We start from the raw sequence: 19,727 nt of genomic DNA, 5'->3' as shown, positions 1-19,727 counted from the left end.
TCCGGGACGCGTTTGAATTTCGGAACGATTTATAATAGACGAGACAGTGAATGACTGGCCGCTACTGTATGAGATCATGTATGATAACTTTGAGTTATAATAAATTTGATATTAGGTGTTCACAATTTTAAATGTGTTAATTAAATTTATTACATAATATACGTACGATATGGAATAAATTTAATAAACATGTTTAAAACTGCAAACAACTAACAAAATTTATTATAACACAAATTTATCACACACGATCCCATACAGTAGTCGCCAGTCACTCACTGTCATGCTTAAAATTTTACACAAAATACATACAACATGCAATAAATTTATAAAATGTATTTTAAATCGTGAACAACTCATGTTTAATTTATTATAACTCAAATTTTTACATTATATACATACAACATGCAATATATACAATAAAATTGTGTTGCACATACAGATCCGCGCGAACAGTATACAGTCAGTTATTTCCTAAACCTAAACCTAAACTATTTGAAATACGAGAAAACTGTTTACATAAATGGTGTATACATTAAAGGTCACTGAATTCGTCTTGAAACGTACTATCAAGTGGTCTAAAAAAAATACAACTACATTTGAAGAACCAAACTTGACCTTCATATCTCTTAAAATAATATTAAAAAAAATTCGCCATAGCCCGTTAATTTGCCCCCTCGTGCCATTAAACTTTATGTAAACAGTTTTCTCGTGTTTCAAATAATTTAGGAAATAGCGGACTGTGTACTGTTCGCGCGTACAGCCCGTATAACATAGAAAATACATACGACACATGCATACTACATTCTTCTATACTTTTTTACACATTTTTCCCGAGCCATCTTGCACACATATTCTATAGTCTTAAATGACCCTGACTGCACGTGGCAATCATCTAATGACTGCTATGTATCTGAAAAATAAGTGAAATCGACTTTAGAAGTATTTGCACTAGTGATGGGCACCATCGACTAAATTAAACTATCGACTAATGATTATTTAGTCGCAACATACTATCGACTATTTAGTCGATAGTTTTTAGTCGACTGAAATTTTGCTTTATAGGTTATGTATAGATACGTCATCAACTTTTCAGCACCATTGGTGCATTTACCTTTGGAAATGTATTAGTTCATAGATAGAATTTCAAAAATATAAGTGGTAAACAAGTTTTTTTAAACAATTACCAATATTCAATTACCAATAGCTCGATAGTTCGAGCGTGTCGCTTGAAGCGAATATATTTAATCGACTAAAGTAGACGCTTCAAGCGACTAATATTAGTCGCCTGAAAGTAATCGCTTCAAAAAAAAAATTCGAGTTATATCGTATAAAGTGAAAGAATAATTAGAAACAATGAAGAATAATGAATAAATCAATGATTATAAATTATAATCTACACGTTATCTAGCAAATCATTCTTTTAGAATTTCTTGTTTTTTCTACTGATTTTTACAAACACAAATAGTAATGCAATTCATCGTAAAATCATATTGAATACGTTTTTCTGTTTAAAGATCAAGGACTTATGATCACAGTGAGCAAATTCACTCAAATAAAAAAATCGCAATCACGGTCGTAAATGAAGTTAAATCACGACCGTGATCGTGATTCGGTGATCACTGTGATAAATCACCGTTAGTGATTTTGCACGCCATTTCTAGTGGCTTCGCCACGTATTTAAATAACTCAATGAAATAATTAAAATAGTAAGTTATGTTTTGAATGAATTTTACAATGTTTAATATAATTGATCTATAAAATATGAAAGAATAATATCATTAATAATTACTATTGGAAAAATTGCAATTTTATACTAGTGGGCAGTATGGTTCACAGATGGCGCAAGTAAAACATTTGCTTTACCGTTATAAAATAGCAGATACTTGTCACATTGAAACCGGTTGCCGGTTAGATATTCTTTGACGGCGTAGAAGTGTGTTGAGTGACGCGTTTTCTCTCTGTAATCTAGATTTTTTGCGGAGTCAAGGTATAATTTTTATGTGCACATTTATGCTAAGTTGTCACTAATATTCTTGTTTAATTAATTTTTAACTGTGTTTAATTTCTATTCACTTGTTTTCAGTCAGAATTAACAATGAAACAATTGTGAAGTTTTATTGCGCACTCTAACGCAATACTTCAATATTCAGAAGTAGAATAGACTATCTTTGTCGCGTTGAACGTAAATTGAGATTACGTAATTAAAATATTTTGCACTCGACCTTTATTTCTATCTGTAACACGTTTCTCAGAAATATGCTCAATCATGTAACACTTATTAAACGTGCACAGATGGCTACCGGACATTTTTAATTACCGATGTTACTATTAAACGTGAATTTATTTGTGTCGTACAAAAAATTGCTGCGTAATGCATGAAATTGCGTTAAGGAAATACCTCGATAATTCCGTTAATGTGCAAATATGTAAATAAAGTGTACATATATACATTAATTGTTACAATTTGATCATAGTCTTAGGATTATGCAGTTTTTTTTCATCAATCTAAATAGTTCTTACTATCACTATTAAATATTAGTCTTTGAACATATTGTAGAGTATAATCTGATAGTAGCAGTTTGTTAGTACTTTTGTTTTTTATTATCCATTTACAGTAGCTGTGGAAAATATTCATACGCCTATCAATTTCACACCTTTGGTATCATTGCGATTTATTAACATATTTTTGTAGAACAACAAGTTCCTACATATTTTCGAAAATCTCTAGAATAGTAGAGTAATTGTAAAAAAAATCAGGTACTTATATAGTTTGTGAAATTTACAACAAAAGTTCAAAAATTGACAGAAATAGAGGAACAATAAATATTTATACAATATTTGAATAATTAATCTGTTTTAAAATTTCAACAACAAAAAAGAATTTTACATTAATTTCATCATGATGAAATAAGCTAAACGCCTTAATTAATACTTCATAGGATTTCCTTTTTCTTTTATAATTGCCAGAATTTTCTAGGCATTGAGTCAACTAAATTCTCCTTTATATAGGATCGTATCTTGTTTCATTCTTTTTATTAAATTGTCTTTAGTGTTCACTTTTTCTACATTAGATGCAAAATTACATTTTAAAATGTCAATATAAACCCATTTGATCATCATTCCATCAGTAAATTGTAATGTGCCAGCATGACTTGCATTAATGCAATCCCAAACAATTACAGAACCACCAATGTGTTTTACTATGGGTTGTAAGTTTCCTGGATTGTGTTCTTTATTTTCTTCTCCAGACTACAAGGTCCATCAGACCTAAAAATATTGAACTTATTCTCGTTTGTGAAAATCACTATATTCTAGTACTTTATTGATATCTATATTATTGGTGAATTCCAATCTCTTCTTCTTATTTGTTACACTATTAAATATTTTTTATGGGTGACTCTGACATGGTATCCTTGGTTCCATAGAAAAGTTACATATAGTATCAACAGATATATCAACATTTTAGGGAAACTGAGTCGTTTATGTCCAAGCTTAGTTGTTTTTATTATTTTAAGCTGCCAAAAAATCTTAAATAGTTCTTAGATACTTATCAAAGTCTCTGTTACTTTATACAACTGTTCGTTAAGGCAAATGTTTAAAACTTTTTTTGCAATAAAAAGAAAAATTCTGAGGTAAGTCCAGGAAAAATTGGAAATCGTCAACGACCCACATTGCCTATGGAAGGATACGATATTCAACAACTTGTATTGCATTTAACTTTGAATTTTACTTTATCATTCCAATAATACATTAGTCTGCCCATTATACTGTTTCATTTTCTGAGGATGTCCACTTTTGGAGATATTTCTAGCTTTTTTCTTAATTCACACCTGCCAATTATACTTTGCATGTTGGGCCGAAATGTATTTGTAATCTACAGAATTTCTGATAAAATTTTGTACTAGCTATGCAAATTTATAATACTTTTCCTTTTTTCTATTGTAGTTTAGTAGAGGTGTGCGGGTACCCGAGATTACAGGTTCAGGTGGGCTCGGCCGGGGCACCCGAGATAAACGAATGCTCGGGCAGCCCGAGACTTTTGGGGCCGATTCGGAAGAGACAGAAGTCATGTGGTCGGATTTACTTCATACAGTCAGTCAACCACCCCCGACCATGGTGTTGGTGGACCAGTATGAAAGGTGTTAGGAAAACATTAAAATACTTCAGTTGTAATCACATTAAGTCAACTTCAATCATTTACTCAAATGTAAGAACTATTATAATAATATTTCGCCCATATTATTTATTAAAAATCAAACAATGAAACACTGGCCTACCAGCCCTGGTCCGCCCTACGTTGTATATCTACATTATTGAATATTTTACAGATATCTACCACTGACTAATTAACGTGACTTCTTTCTCTTCCGAATCGGCCTTAAAGCGTCGGCTGCCCGAGCATTCGTTTGTCTCAGGTGCTCGCCCGAGCCCGCCCGAGCCTGCCCGACTTCTTCCGTTAAGTAAAACTTTTTTTACTTAATATGTTTTTAATACAATTGTTTTGTATTACAGATATTTGAAAAACCACCATGCCAGTTCCAGCACTTCAGAAACGAGCTCCTTCTTTCCAAGGCACTGCAGTTGTCAATGGAGAATTTAAAGATATTTCTCTTTCCGATTATAAAGGAAAATATCTTGTCCTTTTCTTTTATCCTTTAGATTTGTAAGTGCTTCGTATTTTGTCAATGTAGACATAACATTGTCTTTGCCAGTGGTATATTATCTGACAATTAATGATTCTTTGTTCCATAGCACATTTGTTTGTCCAACTGAAATCATTGCTTTTTCTGATCGGGCTAATGAATTTGAAAAAATTGGGTGCAAACTCATTGCAGCATCAACTGATTCTCACTTCAGTCACCTAGCATGGGTAAATACACCACGTAAACAGGGTGGTCTTGGTGAAATGAACATTCCTCTTCTTGCTGATAAAAGTGCCAAAATCGCACGTGATTATGGTGTACTTGATGAGGAATCTGGTATTCCATTCCGTGGTCTTTTTATCATAGACGATAAACAAAATTTACGTCAGGTTACTATCAATGATCTACCAGTTGGAAGGTAAAATACTATACAAAGTGATAATTTTTGAAATATAATTTCTGATGTTTCATTGTTTAATAAATGTAATTATTTCAAGATCTGTTGACGAAACTTTGCGCTTGGTCCAAGCATTCCAGTACACTGATAAACATGGAGAAGTATGTCCTGCTGGCTGGAAACCAGGAAAGAAAACTATGAAACCTGATGTTGTTGGCTCAAAGGAATATTTCAAGGATACGTGAATGAAATAAAGTGGTTGACCTACATTTTTAACTTACGTTTGCTTATTTAGTTCGTTTATTATTAAAATACAACAGTAATTCCATACTTAATTAGACATTATAACTACAATATTGAAATAAATTTTAATTTAATTATTAACTACTTCCATTTCATACAATAAACAGATGTTTCTATATATTATGAGTTCTTACACAATTTATTTAAATATATCAAATTTATTATGTGTTTCGTTTTGCATTTATGGTAAATGCATTGTTACGTACGAAGACAATCTCGTGACCTCTTAACCCTATCGAGAGTTGGAATACATCCGGCCAGATTACGTAGTTACTAGATTTTCTCAGAAAACTGATTCCGTTGAAGAACAGGCTTGTCCTCCACTACTTTTAGACTCGAATTTCGGATTATAAAAAGGGACGCGTACTCATACCAGGAGTCCAGTTAGTGAGATCGGGTATTAAAGTCCTTTTTAAGCATTTTTAAAATAAGCTATACTCTGTACACAGGCCCCCGCAATTCTCAGTGCGTAAAAACCGAAAAGGCTGGAATTAACTTCCGCGACTACCACATACATTAACATTTGTAAAACCTTTACTTACTTGAATACATATATTTAACTATGGAAGAGGGAAAAATGCAGCCCCTTTTTTTAAATGCTTCGCAAATCGATATTTTTCAATCTTTTATTTTACGAAGGGGTTGCAAAGCGAAGTTACAGAATAATTAAAAATATAAAGTAAAACCGTCGTAGCGAAATTCGAACAGAGTCTCCTGATTTCTGCGGAAGCGCTCAGGTTGTTGGGAGTCGCATCGGTAACGTAGATTCTTACGGAAACACCCGAACGGCCAGTTCACACGGATAGAAGCAAAGTATGCTTGTGTAGCAAAAACTGAGGAATAAAGTGGGGGACGCTGAGACGTCGTGGTGGTGGAACCAATTCTGGCATCACTGAAGCCAAGCCAAGCACAGCCAAGCTACGCTGAGTGTTTACGATTCAAATTAAAGCGTCCCTAGGTGGTACCACCGACTAGGTATAGAATAGACCTATCATCCAATGCTTTTTTCTGTCCCACGTTCATAGGGCTACGTAGCCCTGTTACCATTTTAGTGTCAATACCCGATGTTACCGATAAAGCATGAATTCTGAGTATTATTAACACAAATGAAGTGTTATATATTCCATTCATATTGCGTGTGTCTATATGATTTCATGAGAATAAAAATATCCGATGCTTCAGTTTAAGGTTAAGGGATAAATATGTCAGTCATGAAATATGAAACGGAAAAGTATATATTTTTTCACTTAACTACAAGACAATTTATTCTAAATGCATCGTTAATGGACATTTTACTAATATTACTTTTTTTACATGTTCTTCTTTTATTCGTTTTTATATCTTGCCAGGTTCTGGCGACAACACTTTCATCGCGATACTTGTTCATACTGTAGTTTAACGCGTAGTTCATCGTAGACTTAATAACTGCTTGGTATATAGAATATTAGGTGCGTAAACGAAATGATCGATGGAACTTTTTCCATTCCGTCTATCTCTTTCGTTTGAGCATTAGCGACTACGTTGCGTTTAGTTGAAGTTATTTCGTATTACTAGCATTAATTCGTATTAATTAGAATATTAAGATAATATTAGTTCTAAGCTGAAGAACGAAGACAACCGACGAGGGAACTTAGTACCTTTTTTATAGGTTTAGGCTCAAGAAAGAAGTCATCCGCCGAGGGATTTTAGTACCGATAGGTTTAGATAGTTAAGATTTAAATTATTTATAAGGTTTATTGTGAAAGGTGGGAAGATGTAGAACTTGTGATTCCATCTACCTGCCTTGGGCCTCCACTCGCAGCAACCTCCTCGTGGTGAGGCCTGGGCAATCGGTATTATCATCGGTAAAGTACTGTAAACTGAAGACAATATCGAGCTAATGGCTGCGAACTTCGAATCTATCTCATAAAACCACGTTCTATATTATATCGAACTAGGGTTATTTTAGAAATCGATATGAGATTCAAAGTGTAAAAATGTCTAGTACTTTGAATGTTTTAGAAAAGTATTCGAGATAAAGATCTATGGAACTACTGAAAATTACTTTAGATTCCTTTTCCTTATTCTGTAAATTCTTTGATTGGAATATGAATGCTGCTGGAAGTATGAACATTTTCACAGGACAATGATATAAATGGAACTTTAAAACTTTTTTAAGTGTTACAGTGATATTTCGTTATATGTTCCATAATGTCAATAATATTGATTTCCCCGCAACATCCATAATTATTACAAATGTCAATATAACGTCAACATATCTTTTATGCGATGTTTGTGGTGTAATAAAAATCTCTGTTTTGATTACGTTTTTCATACACATTATTCACTTATATGTAATAATATAAAATAAAAATATACTATTAGTTCGATATTTGAAAATATACATCCGTTCGTTGTCACTGTTAAACTGTTGTAATAAGAATGGAATAATAAAATAATTTACTCAAATGTACATAATAATACATATACATATTCATAAAAACAATATTAACACGTTGAGTGCCACGCGATTTTATAAGGAAATCGCCGTCAGGCCACGCGCGCTGCTTAGAAGCGCGGGTATTATGGTACAGCAATGCGAAGCTTTGTATTTTTAATAATACAATTCCGTATTAAATAAAAATGTTAGGTAACTAAAAACAATGTAAATTTTTTAGTCTTATATCATATTTTACACTGTCAGTCACCGGCGACTGTCGCGGCCTGAACAAAAAGTTGTGTCAGTCAGTGGTGACTGACGTGGCACTCAACGTGTTAAACGCAATAAGTTTTTTGTACGCGAAAAAAACCAATAGGTCCGTCGGGACTGGTACCCAAGACTCCTTTCTAATACGTCTACTTTACAGCGAACGAACGGAAGAGAATCCGTTCACGGCCATGGTCCCTTCTTAGATTTAACGTAGTTCACAAATTCACCGTTCTCATAACGTAGAGGGCAGCAGAAAATCCCTGACTTTTTACACTATCGGTATTTTAGAACATGAGACACGAAGTCCCATAAGATGATAGGTCTATCCTATACCTAGTCGGTGGTGGTACTGATCATCACAGCACTATCGCCATCTATGTACACTCTGCTCATATAGGAACTAACCAAAAGTCTCGAAAATCGGTGGGAGTTTCCGACCCTTGCACCACAATTTATAGCCGTGGAGAATCCCCCACCAACAGCCCCATTAGAAAGAAAGGAAAGTTACTCCAGTTACTGCCCTCTCTTTGTAGTACCGACTTCATCCCTACCATAAGACCGGGCAGTCTATTATATATGCTATGTATCAAACTGTCTGGCACAGGGGTAAAAAGGGTATTTCGCCAACCAATGGTTAGTACTGGTTAGTATTGCAAACACGCAGTACCACGTGATTACTGTGTTATTGTTCTATTTCACTTGATCTCGTGTGTCCCGTTCGCTCTCTTTGTCACGAACGAATTTGATTGGAGGGCTTCTTGTCAGCTCCCAAGCATATTTCGTCCCACGATTCTGGCATCACTGTATATATGCACAGACGAGGTATGGGAATAGACATTTCATACAATGTATTTTTTCGGCCCACTTTTCTGGGGCCACGTCGTCCTATTTCCATTTTAGTGTCACTACCCACCGCAAATTCACCGTTCTCATAACGTAGATGTCGCTGAAATCACAGACTTTTAAGGTGTCGGTACTACAGTTTAGATGGGTCACCAACTCTCATAAGATGAAAAGTCTATTCTTATACCTCGTCGGTGATATAAGTAATCAATAGTTTGTAACAGTTGATGCTGGTGATGCAGATCGCAGTATTTGTCTTTTAATATTATTGTATTCCTGTAATTATTTATCATGACTGAGGTAGATATATATAGTACGCAAAAATAACGTGAGATTTTATATTGTAAGAATGTGACAAATACAATTATTTTCGTAATCGTGTATGTGTAAGTATTAAAGAGAAATTATATATAGTAATTTCATTCATTATTTATTTTTTGTACAATTACTAAAAGCACTTGCTTATGATAGTAATTTGTACAAACATTGAAAAATTCATAATTCTTACAAACTTTGTTATTTAATATTATTATATAGATAGAAGTCTTCCTTTTCTAATGATGAGAGCTGCCCTTGTGTTTTTAATTTTAATTCAAGCTAGAGGAAAAACTGATCAGACGTGTCCCCAATATTGTACATGTAAACTTGGGGCACAAGCAGAATGGTTACGTGTTAAATGTGGCAATGAATTGGAAGACATTAAGAATATAAATATCGACATTGTTAGTGTCGAATTAATACAACTGTAAGAACATGAACAGTATTTTATAAATACTTGCTATTATCTTGTTTTCATAAATGCAATATGTATTATAGTGTTTCATTATTGATATCAAAATGTTGCAGGGATTTAAGCAAAAATAACATTTATACCATTGAAGTTAATTTATTTAAAAATCTGACAAATCTTAAACGTTTAGACTTGTCACAAAACAATATAACATCTGTTGGTGATGGTTGTTTTAACGGTCTTGGAAATTTAGAAAGACTGTAAGAATATATATAGTTATAGTTACAATTTTGTTAATAATAATTGTATTATATAGTATAAAATATTAATTTTATATGTTTAATTTTAGAGATTTAAGTAAGAACCAAATCACATTCATAGATGCTTATGCATTTAGAAAATTACCTAATTTAAAAAAACTGTAAGTTTATATATAGTATTGATTATATGCTACTACATACTTTCATATATCTTCTACATACTTTCCTTAATTATTAGTGATTTATCAAGAAACAACATAAGTATCATGATATCAACATTATTTCATGATTTACTGGCTTTAGAGCATTTGTAAGTGAGTTCTTAATTTTCTTTTTTGTGTGTACATACTTTAATATAAATACTTTCATCTAAGTCAAGTTGTACTTAGGAATACTTAGACATGTGTTTAATTATCCAAATATTTTAGGAAATTAAATGAAAATAAGTTAACGTCTTTGAAAGATAATACCTTTTATGGCCTCAAGTCTTTAAAGCAGTTGTAAGTACAAATAATACAATACAAGTACAGATGAAAGAAGGTGTATCGAACTTAAATTTCTGTCTTAGAGATTTGTCTACCAACCCATGGAAATGTGATTGTGAATTATATTGGTTCAGTGATTGGGTCCATAAGAGTTCTGTTAAATTAATGTAATGTATATTTGTTTATTAATACTGAATTTTCTTTTTATAAGTGTGTAATAAATTTTGTACAACATTTTAGTAATGCCCCAAAATGTGCATCACCTACAAATGTTAAAGGAGAACTTATGAAAAAATTAAGATATTCAAATAATATTCAGTGTCAGTGGTTGCCCCCTGCAATAGAACTTCAACCAGTTCATAATCAAGTTGTCTTTGCTGGAGATTCATTAACTCTAAAATGTAGAGCACCTAGTGTCACTGAAGATAAAAATGCAAAATTGCATTGGTTATGGTATCCTAATGCTACTACTAATTTTATGGATTTAAATGCATTTTCAGATCCACAGAAAAGTTTAACCAATATTAAAGTTGATAATAGATATCTTACAGACAGTGGCATTGTAGATAGGTAAACTAGAATTTAATCCAACTTGAACTATTTTCATACATTTGTGTATATTTACATAGTTATATTACTATTTTTTTCAGTTCACTTAGTATTATTTCAGTTAAAGAAGAGCATAATGGACAATGGAAGTGTTTATTAATTTCAATAAATGGTAACAGAACAAAGTCAATTAATGTAATTGTCATTTCTGATCAAACTCGTTACTGTCCTCTAGCAGGTAAGATAACTTATACATTTTGAATACCTGTATAAGTATGTAATAAGTAAATGTGTTGCAGTAACTAAAAACAATAAAGGTGTTTACACATGGCCTACAACTATAGTAGGATGGAAAGTAGAACTGCCATGTGAAGGTAATCATTTCTCCAATTTAATTAAGAAAGCTTCTCACCGTTGTAATAGCACAGGATATTGGGAAAGTTTAAATACAGAATTATGCCCATACATATCACAGACAACAAAAAGCTTAGAACAATTTTCTAAGGTCAATCTTTCCCTTGCGAAGATCAATTTATTGGAAACTGCAAAAAAATTCAAAAATTACACAGCAAGTGGATTAAAAGTAACTGATCCTGTTGAAATAAATTTTATAGCACAAACTATAGAACAATATTTAAACTTCCTAGTTGAAGAAAGAGAACTTGGTACTATATTACTTGACATTATTGCTGCAGTAATTAATTTACCAAAAAGCATCTTAAAAAGTTCTGAAATTTCTTTTAAATCGTGTACAAAACTAATAAAAACAGTAGAGAAGGTAGTGCAACTTACTCCATCTATACAAGCTTATAAAAAAAATATAGCATTAGAAGAATTTAAAGTGAAACGTAGTAGTTTTACTGGATTAATATGTACATGGTATTCTAATGTTGCTTCTGTTGATGATTCTGAATCAAAATTCTTACAATGTACAACAAACAATAGAACTGCTCCTCTTGATATAAAAGACAAAATAATTGAAGCCTCGATACATTTACCTGCATCATTATTAGAACATTCACAAGATATCGTTACTCATCAACTGATGATTTCTGTATACAATAATAGCAGATTATTTCCTAAAATAGTTACTAGTGATAATATGGATATTACATCGTGCGTTATAGGAAGCAAATTATGTATGTATAAATAATATATGAACAATACATGACAATCATAATAGAAAGTAATCTATAAAATTCAAACTTCATTTTCAGTTGGAATGTCAGTAAAAAATTTAACTGAGCCTGTGTACGTCATGTTAAAAGCACCATTATATTCTTATGCAACAAACAAACTGCAACCCATGGTTTGGGATGAAACTCTGAATAAATCAGGTGGTTGGACTAGCGATGGTTGTTATTTAAGAAATGTACTGAACAATTTAGTAGTATTTCATTGCAATCGATTGGGATATTATGGACTTCTGCAAGATACATTTTATCTGGATCACGGTGATAGTAGGTACGTACCATATGTAATCAACATTTTTCTTCCTTTTTCAAATTTTAATATAGTTTTACTTTTAGTATAATTGCAGCAAAATTTAGATATTCAAATCCTGCAGTATACATTGGAAGTGTTATAACAATAACATGTTTAATTATTACCTCTGTGACATACATTATATGTTATGCATCAATTACTATGCCAAAGAAAGCGAAACATTGTGTTATTAATACCTGGTTTGCAATGGCATTATTATCATTCTCTTATAGTATTGGTATTCACCAAACAGAAAATATTCAAATTTGTCAAGGTGTTGGTTTAATACTTCACTATTTATCTTTATGTTCCTTATTGTGGATGACAGTATTTGCTAGGTAATTATTTTTACATCTTACAAAAATTACTTTACACATATTATATAAAGCAACAGTATTAAAAATTTAATTTATTTGCAGTAATATGTACAAAAACTTTTCCAAGTCAGATCTCAGGGATATTCCAAATATTGAACCAGATCAACCAATACCAAAACCTCTACTAGGTCTTTACTTGGTTGGTTGGGGTATAGCTATGATAATTTGCGGTATATCTGGAGCAATTAGTCTACGAGAATACGCAGGACATTCTTATTGTTTTCTTACATCTGGTCCTGCTCTTGCTGCCTTTTTTCTTCCAGCTGGAATTATAATTGTGTATCTAATTATTTCTCATTTACTTATTAAATGTGCAATTGAAAATGTTGATGTAAATGCTCAATTATCTGAAGGCACACAAGCTACAGAGAATATGGATTTAGAATTATTAGAACCAAGCACAAATCTGTCTGCAGATAAAAATAGTATACACAGTGTGCAACTTTCTTCTGATATTTTGGATTCTGAACATTCTCAAATAACACAATTAAAAGGTCAAATTATTATGTTAATTTTATACTTAATATCATGGATCACTGCTGCAGCAACGACTACAAAACCCTTAAGTGCATATACTTCTTTTGATGAAATTATATTTTCTACTCTGTATTTACTTTTCTCAAGTTTACTTGGTGTTTTCGTACTTATATTTTATGGAGTAGTACGTAATGATGTGAAATCAGAATGGTTAAAAATGCGCTGTTGGCTTAAGAAGCGAAAGAACCAATGTTGTAGAACAAGAAGTATTTCCGATACAAATCCTGTAATCCCAACACAACCTTTAGTACAGCATTTAGTACCACCGTTGTCTAACTCTCAAGCCACTCAAGTGACATCTGATTCCAATTCCATTGGCTCATCAGGGTACACAAATAGATTACAAACGTGTAATACTTTCAAATATTCAGATGCTATAAGTAATAAAGAGTCTTTACCTGTTGGTAGGAAAATGGCAAATATAAATTTAATTGTGTTACATCGACAACAGTACAGATCTAATAATTCTGTTACAACATATACTGAACCAACATGTGTCGAAATGTTTTATAATCGTCATCAAAGTGGAGTTGCTAGAAAATTTTTTAGAAAACAGCGCCGACATACAAAAAATAATAATCTTGGCCCTAGAAAACAAGGTGATGGTGGTGCTACTAGTGATGCTCGTAATTGTGTATCTGTACCGCGATTTGCTGCAAAATTAGAACGTAACATGGAACAAACTATTTTGAGTACTAGTGCAAAAGTAAATAATACAAATATTCATGTTGAACTGAATCCAGTAAATGATATTAAAAACGTTAACATCCTCTCAGATAGTGGTGGTAGTATATCGGAAGAAAGAAATGTCTCAATGCACTTTGTTATCAGTCAAGAAAGTCTTTTTCGAAATGTGAGAAAAATCGACAATTGCAGATTGCAGAAGACAAATTCGCACGACTCAGATGCAGATATTAAAAGTGATGAAGAAAAGCACTTGCGAAATGTTTCACAGCAATGCAGTTTAGAATACAGTTCTGAAGTGGAGTCGACTACTCAAATGATTAGTGAAAAAAGTGATCATAATTTATCAGAAATTTATGAAACTGCAGAAACAGTTAGAGAGAACAAACTTGTAAGGGAAAGATGTCAAAGTGTGATTGACTCTCATGAGATAAGAGAGCGGTATTTAAAAACTAATTTAACATGTTTGTCTCACTGTAACAGTATGTATTCTTTACCAATAGATACTGCAGAACCATTAAATAGTAATTATCGTAACTCATTGAATGACACTGCATCCTTCATTAGTTCAAAGAACTGCAAACATTTAAAACCATTATTCATAAATGTACAATGTATTGCAAGGTCAAATCTGTATGATCAGGTTTCTATACCTCGAAAATCACTTAGCCAGTCAGAACTGTTATTTTGCGAAAAAAACGATTTAACCAGTGAAAGCGCACCTACTTTGGGCCAAACATTAAGCATAAGAGATAATTCCGTAATGAACATTGAGTGTACCTCCAATGTAAGCTCCAATGAATACAACTTTTGTTGTCATCCAGAAATTACACTGGCTAATATGAGTCACACAAACGTACCACAAGACTATAAAGAAAAGATTGTCAATTGTTTGACTAATACTAGATCACTTGCATCAAGTTCCTGCAATGTTGTGAAAAATTTTTATCCAAGCAATGAAATAGGAAATATAAACAGAAATACAAATTTGGACAGTAAACAACCTATTGAAGTCAGAAAATTTTACTTAAAGAATCCGAATGTCTATCTCCCAGCAACCAAAAAGGAAACAAGCGTATAATCTAATTAGTTTATATAAACCCAATAAGTAACATATTTATTTTAATAAAGCATTTCATTTGGACAATGAAATATACATAATTTAATGATAATCCTTACATTTAATTAAATTTAGAAAATTTAATTAATCAACTCATTGTACTATGTCAGCGTTTTTATAAACTATAGTTCCTATGATGAAAAAATTATTCTTTCTATAAGAATATTTTATCTTCTACTAATACGTTTTTGAAAGATGCCAAATACGTTCCATATATTTTTGTTTGTATAAAAATATAGGACAATTAGGTATATCTCAAACATTTTTAGAATATATATTTATTTATGGAAGAATGTACATACATAAGTACGTAATTGACAAAAACGAATTTTATACTAGTATAAACGCAATTTTTATATAAAACCTCCTTCATATAATGAGAAAAATGTAATCAAAATTAACATTTATCTCCATATACATGTATTTCTGTTTCATATTGGTCTGTATATTATAACATGATATTGTATATTGTTATCTAAAATATTTTTGCAAAATATTATTTTTTGCAACTTATAAAGTACCTTTTAAAGCTAAATATTTCGTCAAGTGAACTGAGTTTGAATTAAATTTACAGTATTCCATGTTTTATACATATTTATGTGTGCAAGAATCATCTAGTTTATATGTTTATTTTTTAAGTTTTGTATATTGTAAATAGTCTGCAGTTGTACATTTAATATAAATAAATGTATGTATATTAAATAGTATATGTATAAATCAGCAATCATATTAACATTACTTTCCGCAACATTTAAAATTACATTGAGATATAACATGCATATCTGAACACACATTTGTAGTATATGAATATAATCCCCTCCCCCCCACCCTCGAGGTCCGAATGAACAAATGAGGTATCAATAAATATTACTTCTGCCAGAAAATACATTGATACTTATACTTTATTTAGTATGCAATCTCTTATATAGGTAAGGTATAAATGTTTTATGTACTAATTTTATGCAATCAAAATGTATGTACATTTAAGTGTCTTAAAAACACAACTGTATTTTGTAGTATTGTTCAACAATATTTTATCTTTCCAATTGCTTTCAATCTTTCTCAAAAACATGAAACAAATTATTTCACTGATTTAATAAAAGATAACTATATGGTATGAGAAATAATAATACTCAACATGGAGTAGACAATTTTTTAATATCACTTTATTTTTACAAATTTAACCAATTTTTAGGACATTTTAGTACTTCAGTAAGTATTGCTTCTTTTGATCCAGGTTCTGGTTCATGCATATATTGCCACTTTGCAGATAAAGGTAGAGACATTAATATACTTTCATATCGTGCACCAGGAGTATATAACCCAAATTTTGTGCCACGATCATATATTAAATTAAATTCTACATATCTTCCTCTACGTAATAGTTGCCATTGCCTTTCAGAATATCCATATGCATCATCTTTGTGCTTTTCAACTAATGGTATGTAAGAAGGAATTACAGCCTCTGTGCAAGATTTTACAAATTCAAAAGCATCACTTTGATTTGGCTCATCAAGATCATCGAAAAAGATACCACCTACACCTCTACACTCTCCTCTATGTGTAATGAAAAAATAATCATCGCACCATTTTTTGTATTTTGTATAATAAGATAGACTATGTTTATCACATGCAGTTTTCAAAGTACTATGGAAATGTTTCACATCATCTTCATTTAAATAATAAGGTGTTAAATCAGTACCACCTCCAAACCACCATTGAATTGTACCATCTTGATTTTCAATTTCAAAGTAACGATAATTAAAATGTATAGTTGGAATCATAGGACTACGGGGATGAATTACTGCGCTCACACCAGCTGCAAAGAATGGTACAGGTCCTTCTTGCATCTTTTTACCACGTGCTCTCATCTGTTGTGTAGCACTTGGTGGTAATGTACCAGTAACAACGGACACATTTACACCAGCCTTTTCAAACACAGTTCCATCTTGTAAAACACATGTAATTCCTCCACCACCTTCTTCTCTGGTCCATCTATCAATTTTGAAATGACAAGCTGAATCTTCTAAGGATTCTAATGCTTTGCAAAAGTCTCCTTGAGTTTTCATTACTAATAGCTCCATTTTTTTCCTCATATTATTTTTTTTCTTTAGTTCATTAATATTAGTAATGGGTTCAGCCATAAATTTTGTAACATCTAATACATTTGTTGCTGCTAAAACAGTTAATCCTACTGTATTACAAATCATAACAGCTGTAACAATACCAATCCGAACATATTTCAAATTTTTAGTATTATTCTGGAACTTATGATAATTAAAAGGAAAACAATGCAAAGAAGTCCACTTCCTTAAGAACATTCGGCAACCCATAGCGATCTGTAATTAATATTGTTTATAAATCTAAATTTCATAACATTATTTATAATGTAGAATTGAATTTTATTCCCTTTTATTTATAATTTTGTTACATAGTAAATGAACAGAAAAGAGGTTAATTTTATTTTTCAGTTTCAATCTATTTATGTATTATTAATGAAATTAATTCCATTTATGTGATTTAATAAATAAATAGTACTTACCTAAATAGTATATTTATTTCACATAAATTCAGAAATAGTATTACCGATACAATAATCCTAAATATACAAATATTTAGATTAGTGGTTGTATAAATCGCAAATCACGTTTATATCCGTATATACAAAGCAAGGAATGTAACAAAAGGATTTTGTATTACAATATCAATTTATTATATAATATTGTCTTAAACACTTGACATTTGATAAATTACCAAGAAAGTATGTGTTATTGTTATAGATAGTGCAAATGATTATTATACATACATACACATTTTCGTAAGTACACAGAAGAAAAACTCAGAAAAACTGTACATAGTTTGAACCAATTATACAATTACCTACTGATAATTTATTTAAATAAAACATTCCTTATCTTCAAAATGTGGTTTAAGAAGGGATTAAATCAGCTTGTTAGGAATCAACGATTTTATATGTGTACCTTGGTATGTTATAAATGTTATTTGCTGTATCAGTTGGAAGGTGTTTTTATTTAAAAAATATGAAATTCATAGTCTATTATGTATTTGTATTTCATTGCAGCCTCAAAAACGATCTACAGAAAATAATGTTAACTCAGTGCAGCAAATGCCACAACCTGAATATAACATCAATTTTTTATGTAATCCTTCTAATAGAAATGTGATTCGTAATAATATAATCGCAAGGAAAGGTATTGGAAATATCGACAAAGTACTTGAGCTTTCACAGAAACCAGAGTTAAAAGAATCTTTTTTACACGAGTTAAATAAAATACCAAATCAGACAGATCCAACTGTATTATCATATGGTAATGAACCACGGGTGCTACAAAAATGTGGATATAAACCAGAATTTGATTTTGAGCCCAAAGAATTTTCAGAGCTGGTTACAAAATTAAAATTATTAAAAACTCAATCTTTAGGTCCTTTAATAGGACAAAGAGGATACATATTTGTAGGAGATTTGGCAGAATTGGAAGAAGCATTGGTTCATTACACAATTAAACAACTAATGAATTATGGCTTTAAACTTATTTCAGTACCTGATATTATTCCTACTAAGGTTATAGAAAGATGTGGATTGATATCAGATAATGGACGGACTCTTGTATATACTTTAAATCCATCTTATGGAGACGATTACAGTTTGTCTGGAACAGCAGAAATGTCATTAGCTTATAAAGTTATGAATAGTACATTTTGCAGTGCAGAGTTGCCTTTAAAATTAGCTGCTGTAAGCAGATGTTTCAGAGCGGAAACATCTCGTATGGCAGAAGAAAGGGGGATATACAGGTAACTTCCAATTACATATAGTATAAAGTATTAATTAAAATTATTACACCTTAACATTCACTACTTAAGAGCTGATCAAACTAGAATTTGATCATCATATACAATGTGTTTGCTTGTTTAAGGGTGCATCAGTTTACAAAAGTTGAGATGTTTGTATGCTCTGTGCAAGAAAAATCCGTGGAACAATTTCAGGAACTTCAAGAGATTCAACAAAATTTGTTTTCTTCAGTAAATTTACATTTTCAAATAGTTGACATGCCACCTCATGATTTAGGAGCACCTGCATACAGGTATGTTTGGAGTAACACATTGTACATGCCTCACTGTAAAATTTTTTAATTAGTAAGTTATTATAAATCTTGTATAATTAGAAAAGTTGATATGGAAGGTTGGATGCCTGGAAGAAAACTATATGGAGAATTATCTAGTTGTAGTAATTGTACAGATTATCAGTCACGACGACTTAACATAAAATATAAAATGCAAAATGGAGACATTTTATATGCGCATACCCTAAATGGAACTGCTTGTGCGATACCTCGTATGTTAATAGCAATTTGCGAAACACATCAAACAAAACATGCTCGTATCAGGGTTCCTGAAGTTTTGGTACCCTATATGAAGGAAAAAGTACTGATTAGGAAACAACCAGTTGCTGACATGAGAATGTATAAATATAAGCAAAAACTTTAATATACAACTGTTTTGTCTATATTATAATATACATGTATGTCCAATAATAGATGTGTTCAAATACGTTGGTAATAATATATGTCTATCTACATGTAAAAAATAATTACTATGTTTAATTA

The 19,727-nt window shown here is 31.5% G+C and overlaps 4 protein-coding genes across 4 annotated transcripts; 3 read left to right on the top strand and 1 right to left on the bottom strand.

Moving 5' to 3' along the window:
* Positions 1 to 1,924: 1,924 nt before the first annotated feature.
* Positions 1,925 to 5,424, top strand: LOC107188162 (peroxiredoxin 1). Its single transcript, XM_015576410.1, has 4 exons — positions 1,925 to 1,987; positions 4,513 to 4,663; positions 4,753 to 5,061; positions 5,141 to 5,424. Exons 2-4 carry the CDS (start codon positions 4,530 to 4,532, stop codon positions 5,283 to 5,285), a joined length of 588 nt encoding a protein of 195 aa, XP_015431896.1. The 5' UTR covers positions 1,925 to 1,987; positions 4,513 to 4,529; the 3' UTR covers positions 5,286 to 5,424.
* A 3,680-nt stretch (positions 5,425 to 9,104) lies between these two features.
* On the top strand, positions 9,105 to 15,063 carry LOC107188179 (adhesion G protein-coupled receptor A3). The gene is made up of 14 exons (XM_015576427.1): positions 9,105 to 9,261; positions 9,413 to 9,620; positions 9,722 to 9,865; positions 9,955 to 10,026; positions 10,104 to 10,175; positions 10,294 to 10,365; positions 10,434 to 10,517; positions 10,591 to 10,920; positions 11,001 to 11,137; positions 11,199 to 12,038; positions 12,117 to 12,363; positions 12,429 to 12,722; positions 12,804 to 14,794; positions 14,849 to 15,063. Exons 1-14 carry the CDS (start codon positions 9,258 to 9,260, stop codon positions 15,061 to 15,063), a joined length of 4,710 nt encoding a protein of 1,569 aa, XP_015431913.1. The 5' UTR covers positions 9,105 to 9,257.
* A 1,198-nt stretch (positions 15,064 to 16,261) lies between these two features.
* Positions 16,262 to 17,435, bottom strand: LOC107188151 (oxygen-dependent coproporphyrinogen-III oxidase). The gene has a single exon (XM_015576400.1). The coding sequence runs from the start codon at positions 17,433 to 17,435 to the stop codon at positions 16,275 to 16,277; it is 1,161 nt and encodes a 386-aa protein (XP_015431886.1). The 3' UTR covers positions 16,262 to 16,274.
* A 586-nt stretch (positions 17,436 to 18,021) lies between these two features.
* Positions 18,022 to 19,608, top strand: LOC107188192 (serine--tRNA ligase, mitochondrial). Its single transcript, XM_015576446.1, has 4 exons — positions 18,022 to 18,087; positions 18,185 to 18,915; positions 19,038 to 19,205; positions 19,287 to 19,608. The coding sequence occupies exons 1-4, from the start codon at positions 18,025 to 18,027 to the stop codon at positions 19,606 to 19,608; spliced, it is 1,284 nt and encodes a 427-aa protein (XP_015431932.1). The 5' UTR covers positions 18,022 to 18,024.
* Positions 19,609 to 19,727: the final 119 nt, after the last annotated feature.

Source organism: Dufourea novaeangliae, unplaced genomic scaffold, assembly GCF_001272555.1.
Source record: "Dufourea novaeangliae isolate 0120121106 unplaced genomic scaffold, ASM127255v1 scaffold130, whole genome shotgun sequence".
In the NCBI taxonomy this organism is placed as follows: Eukaryota; Metazoa; Arthropoda; class Insecta; order Hymenoptera; family Halictidae; genus Dufourea; species Dufourea novaeangliae.
Note: the sequence above shows the minus strand (reverse complement) of the source record. Positions and strands in the feature narration are given on the sequence as shown.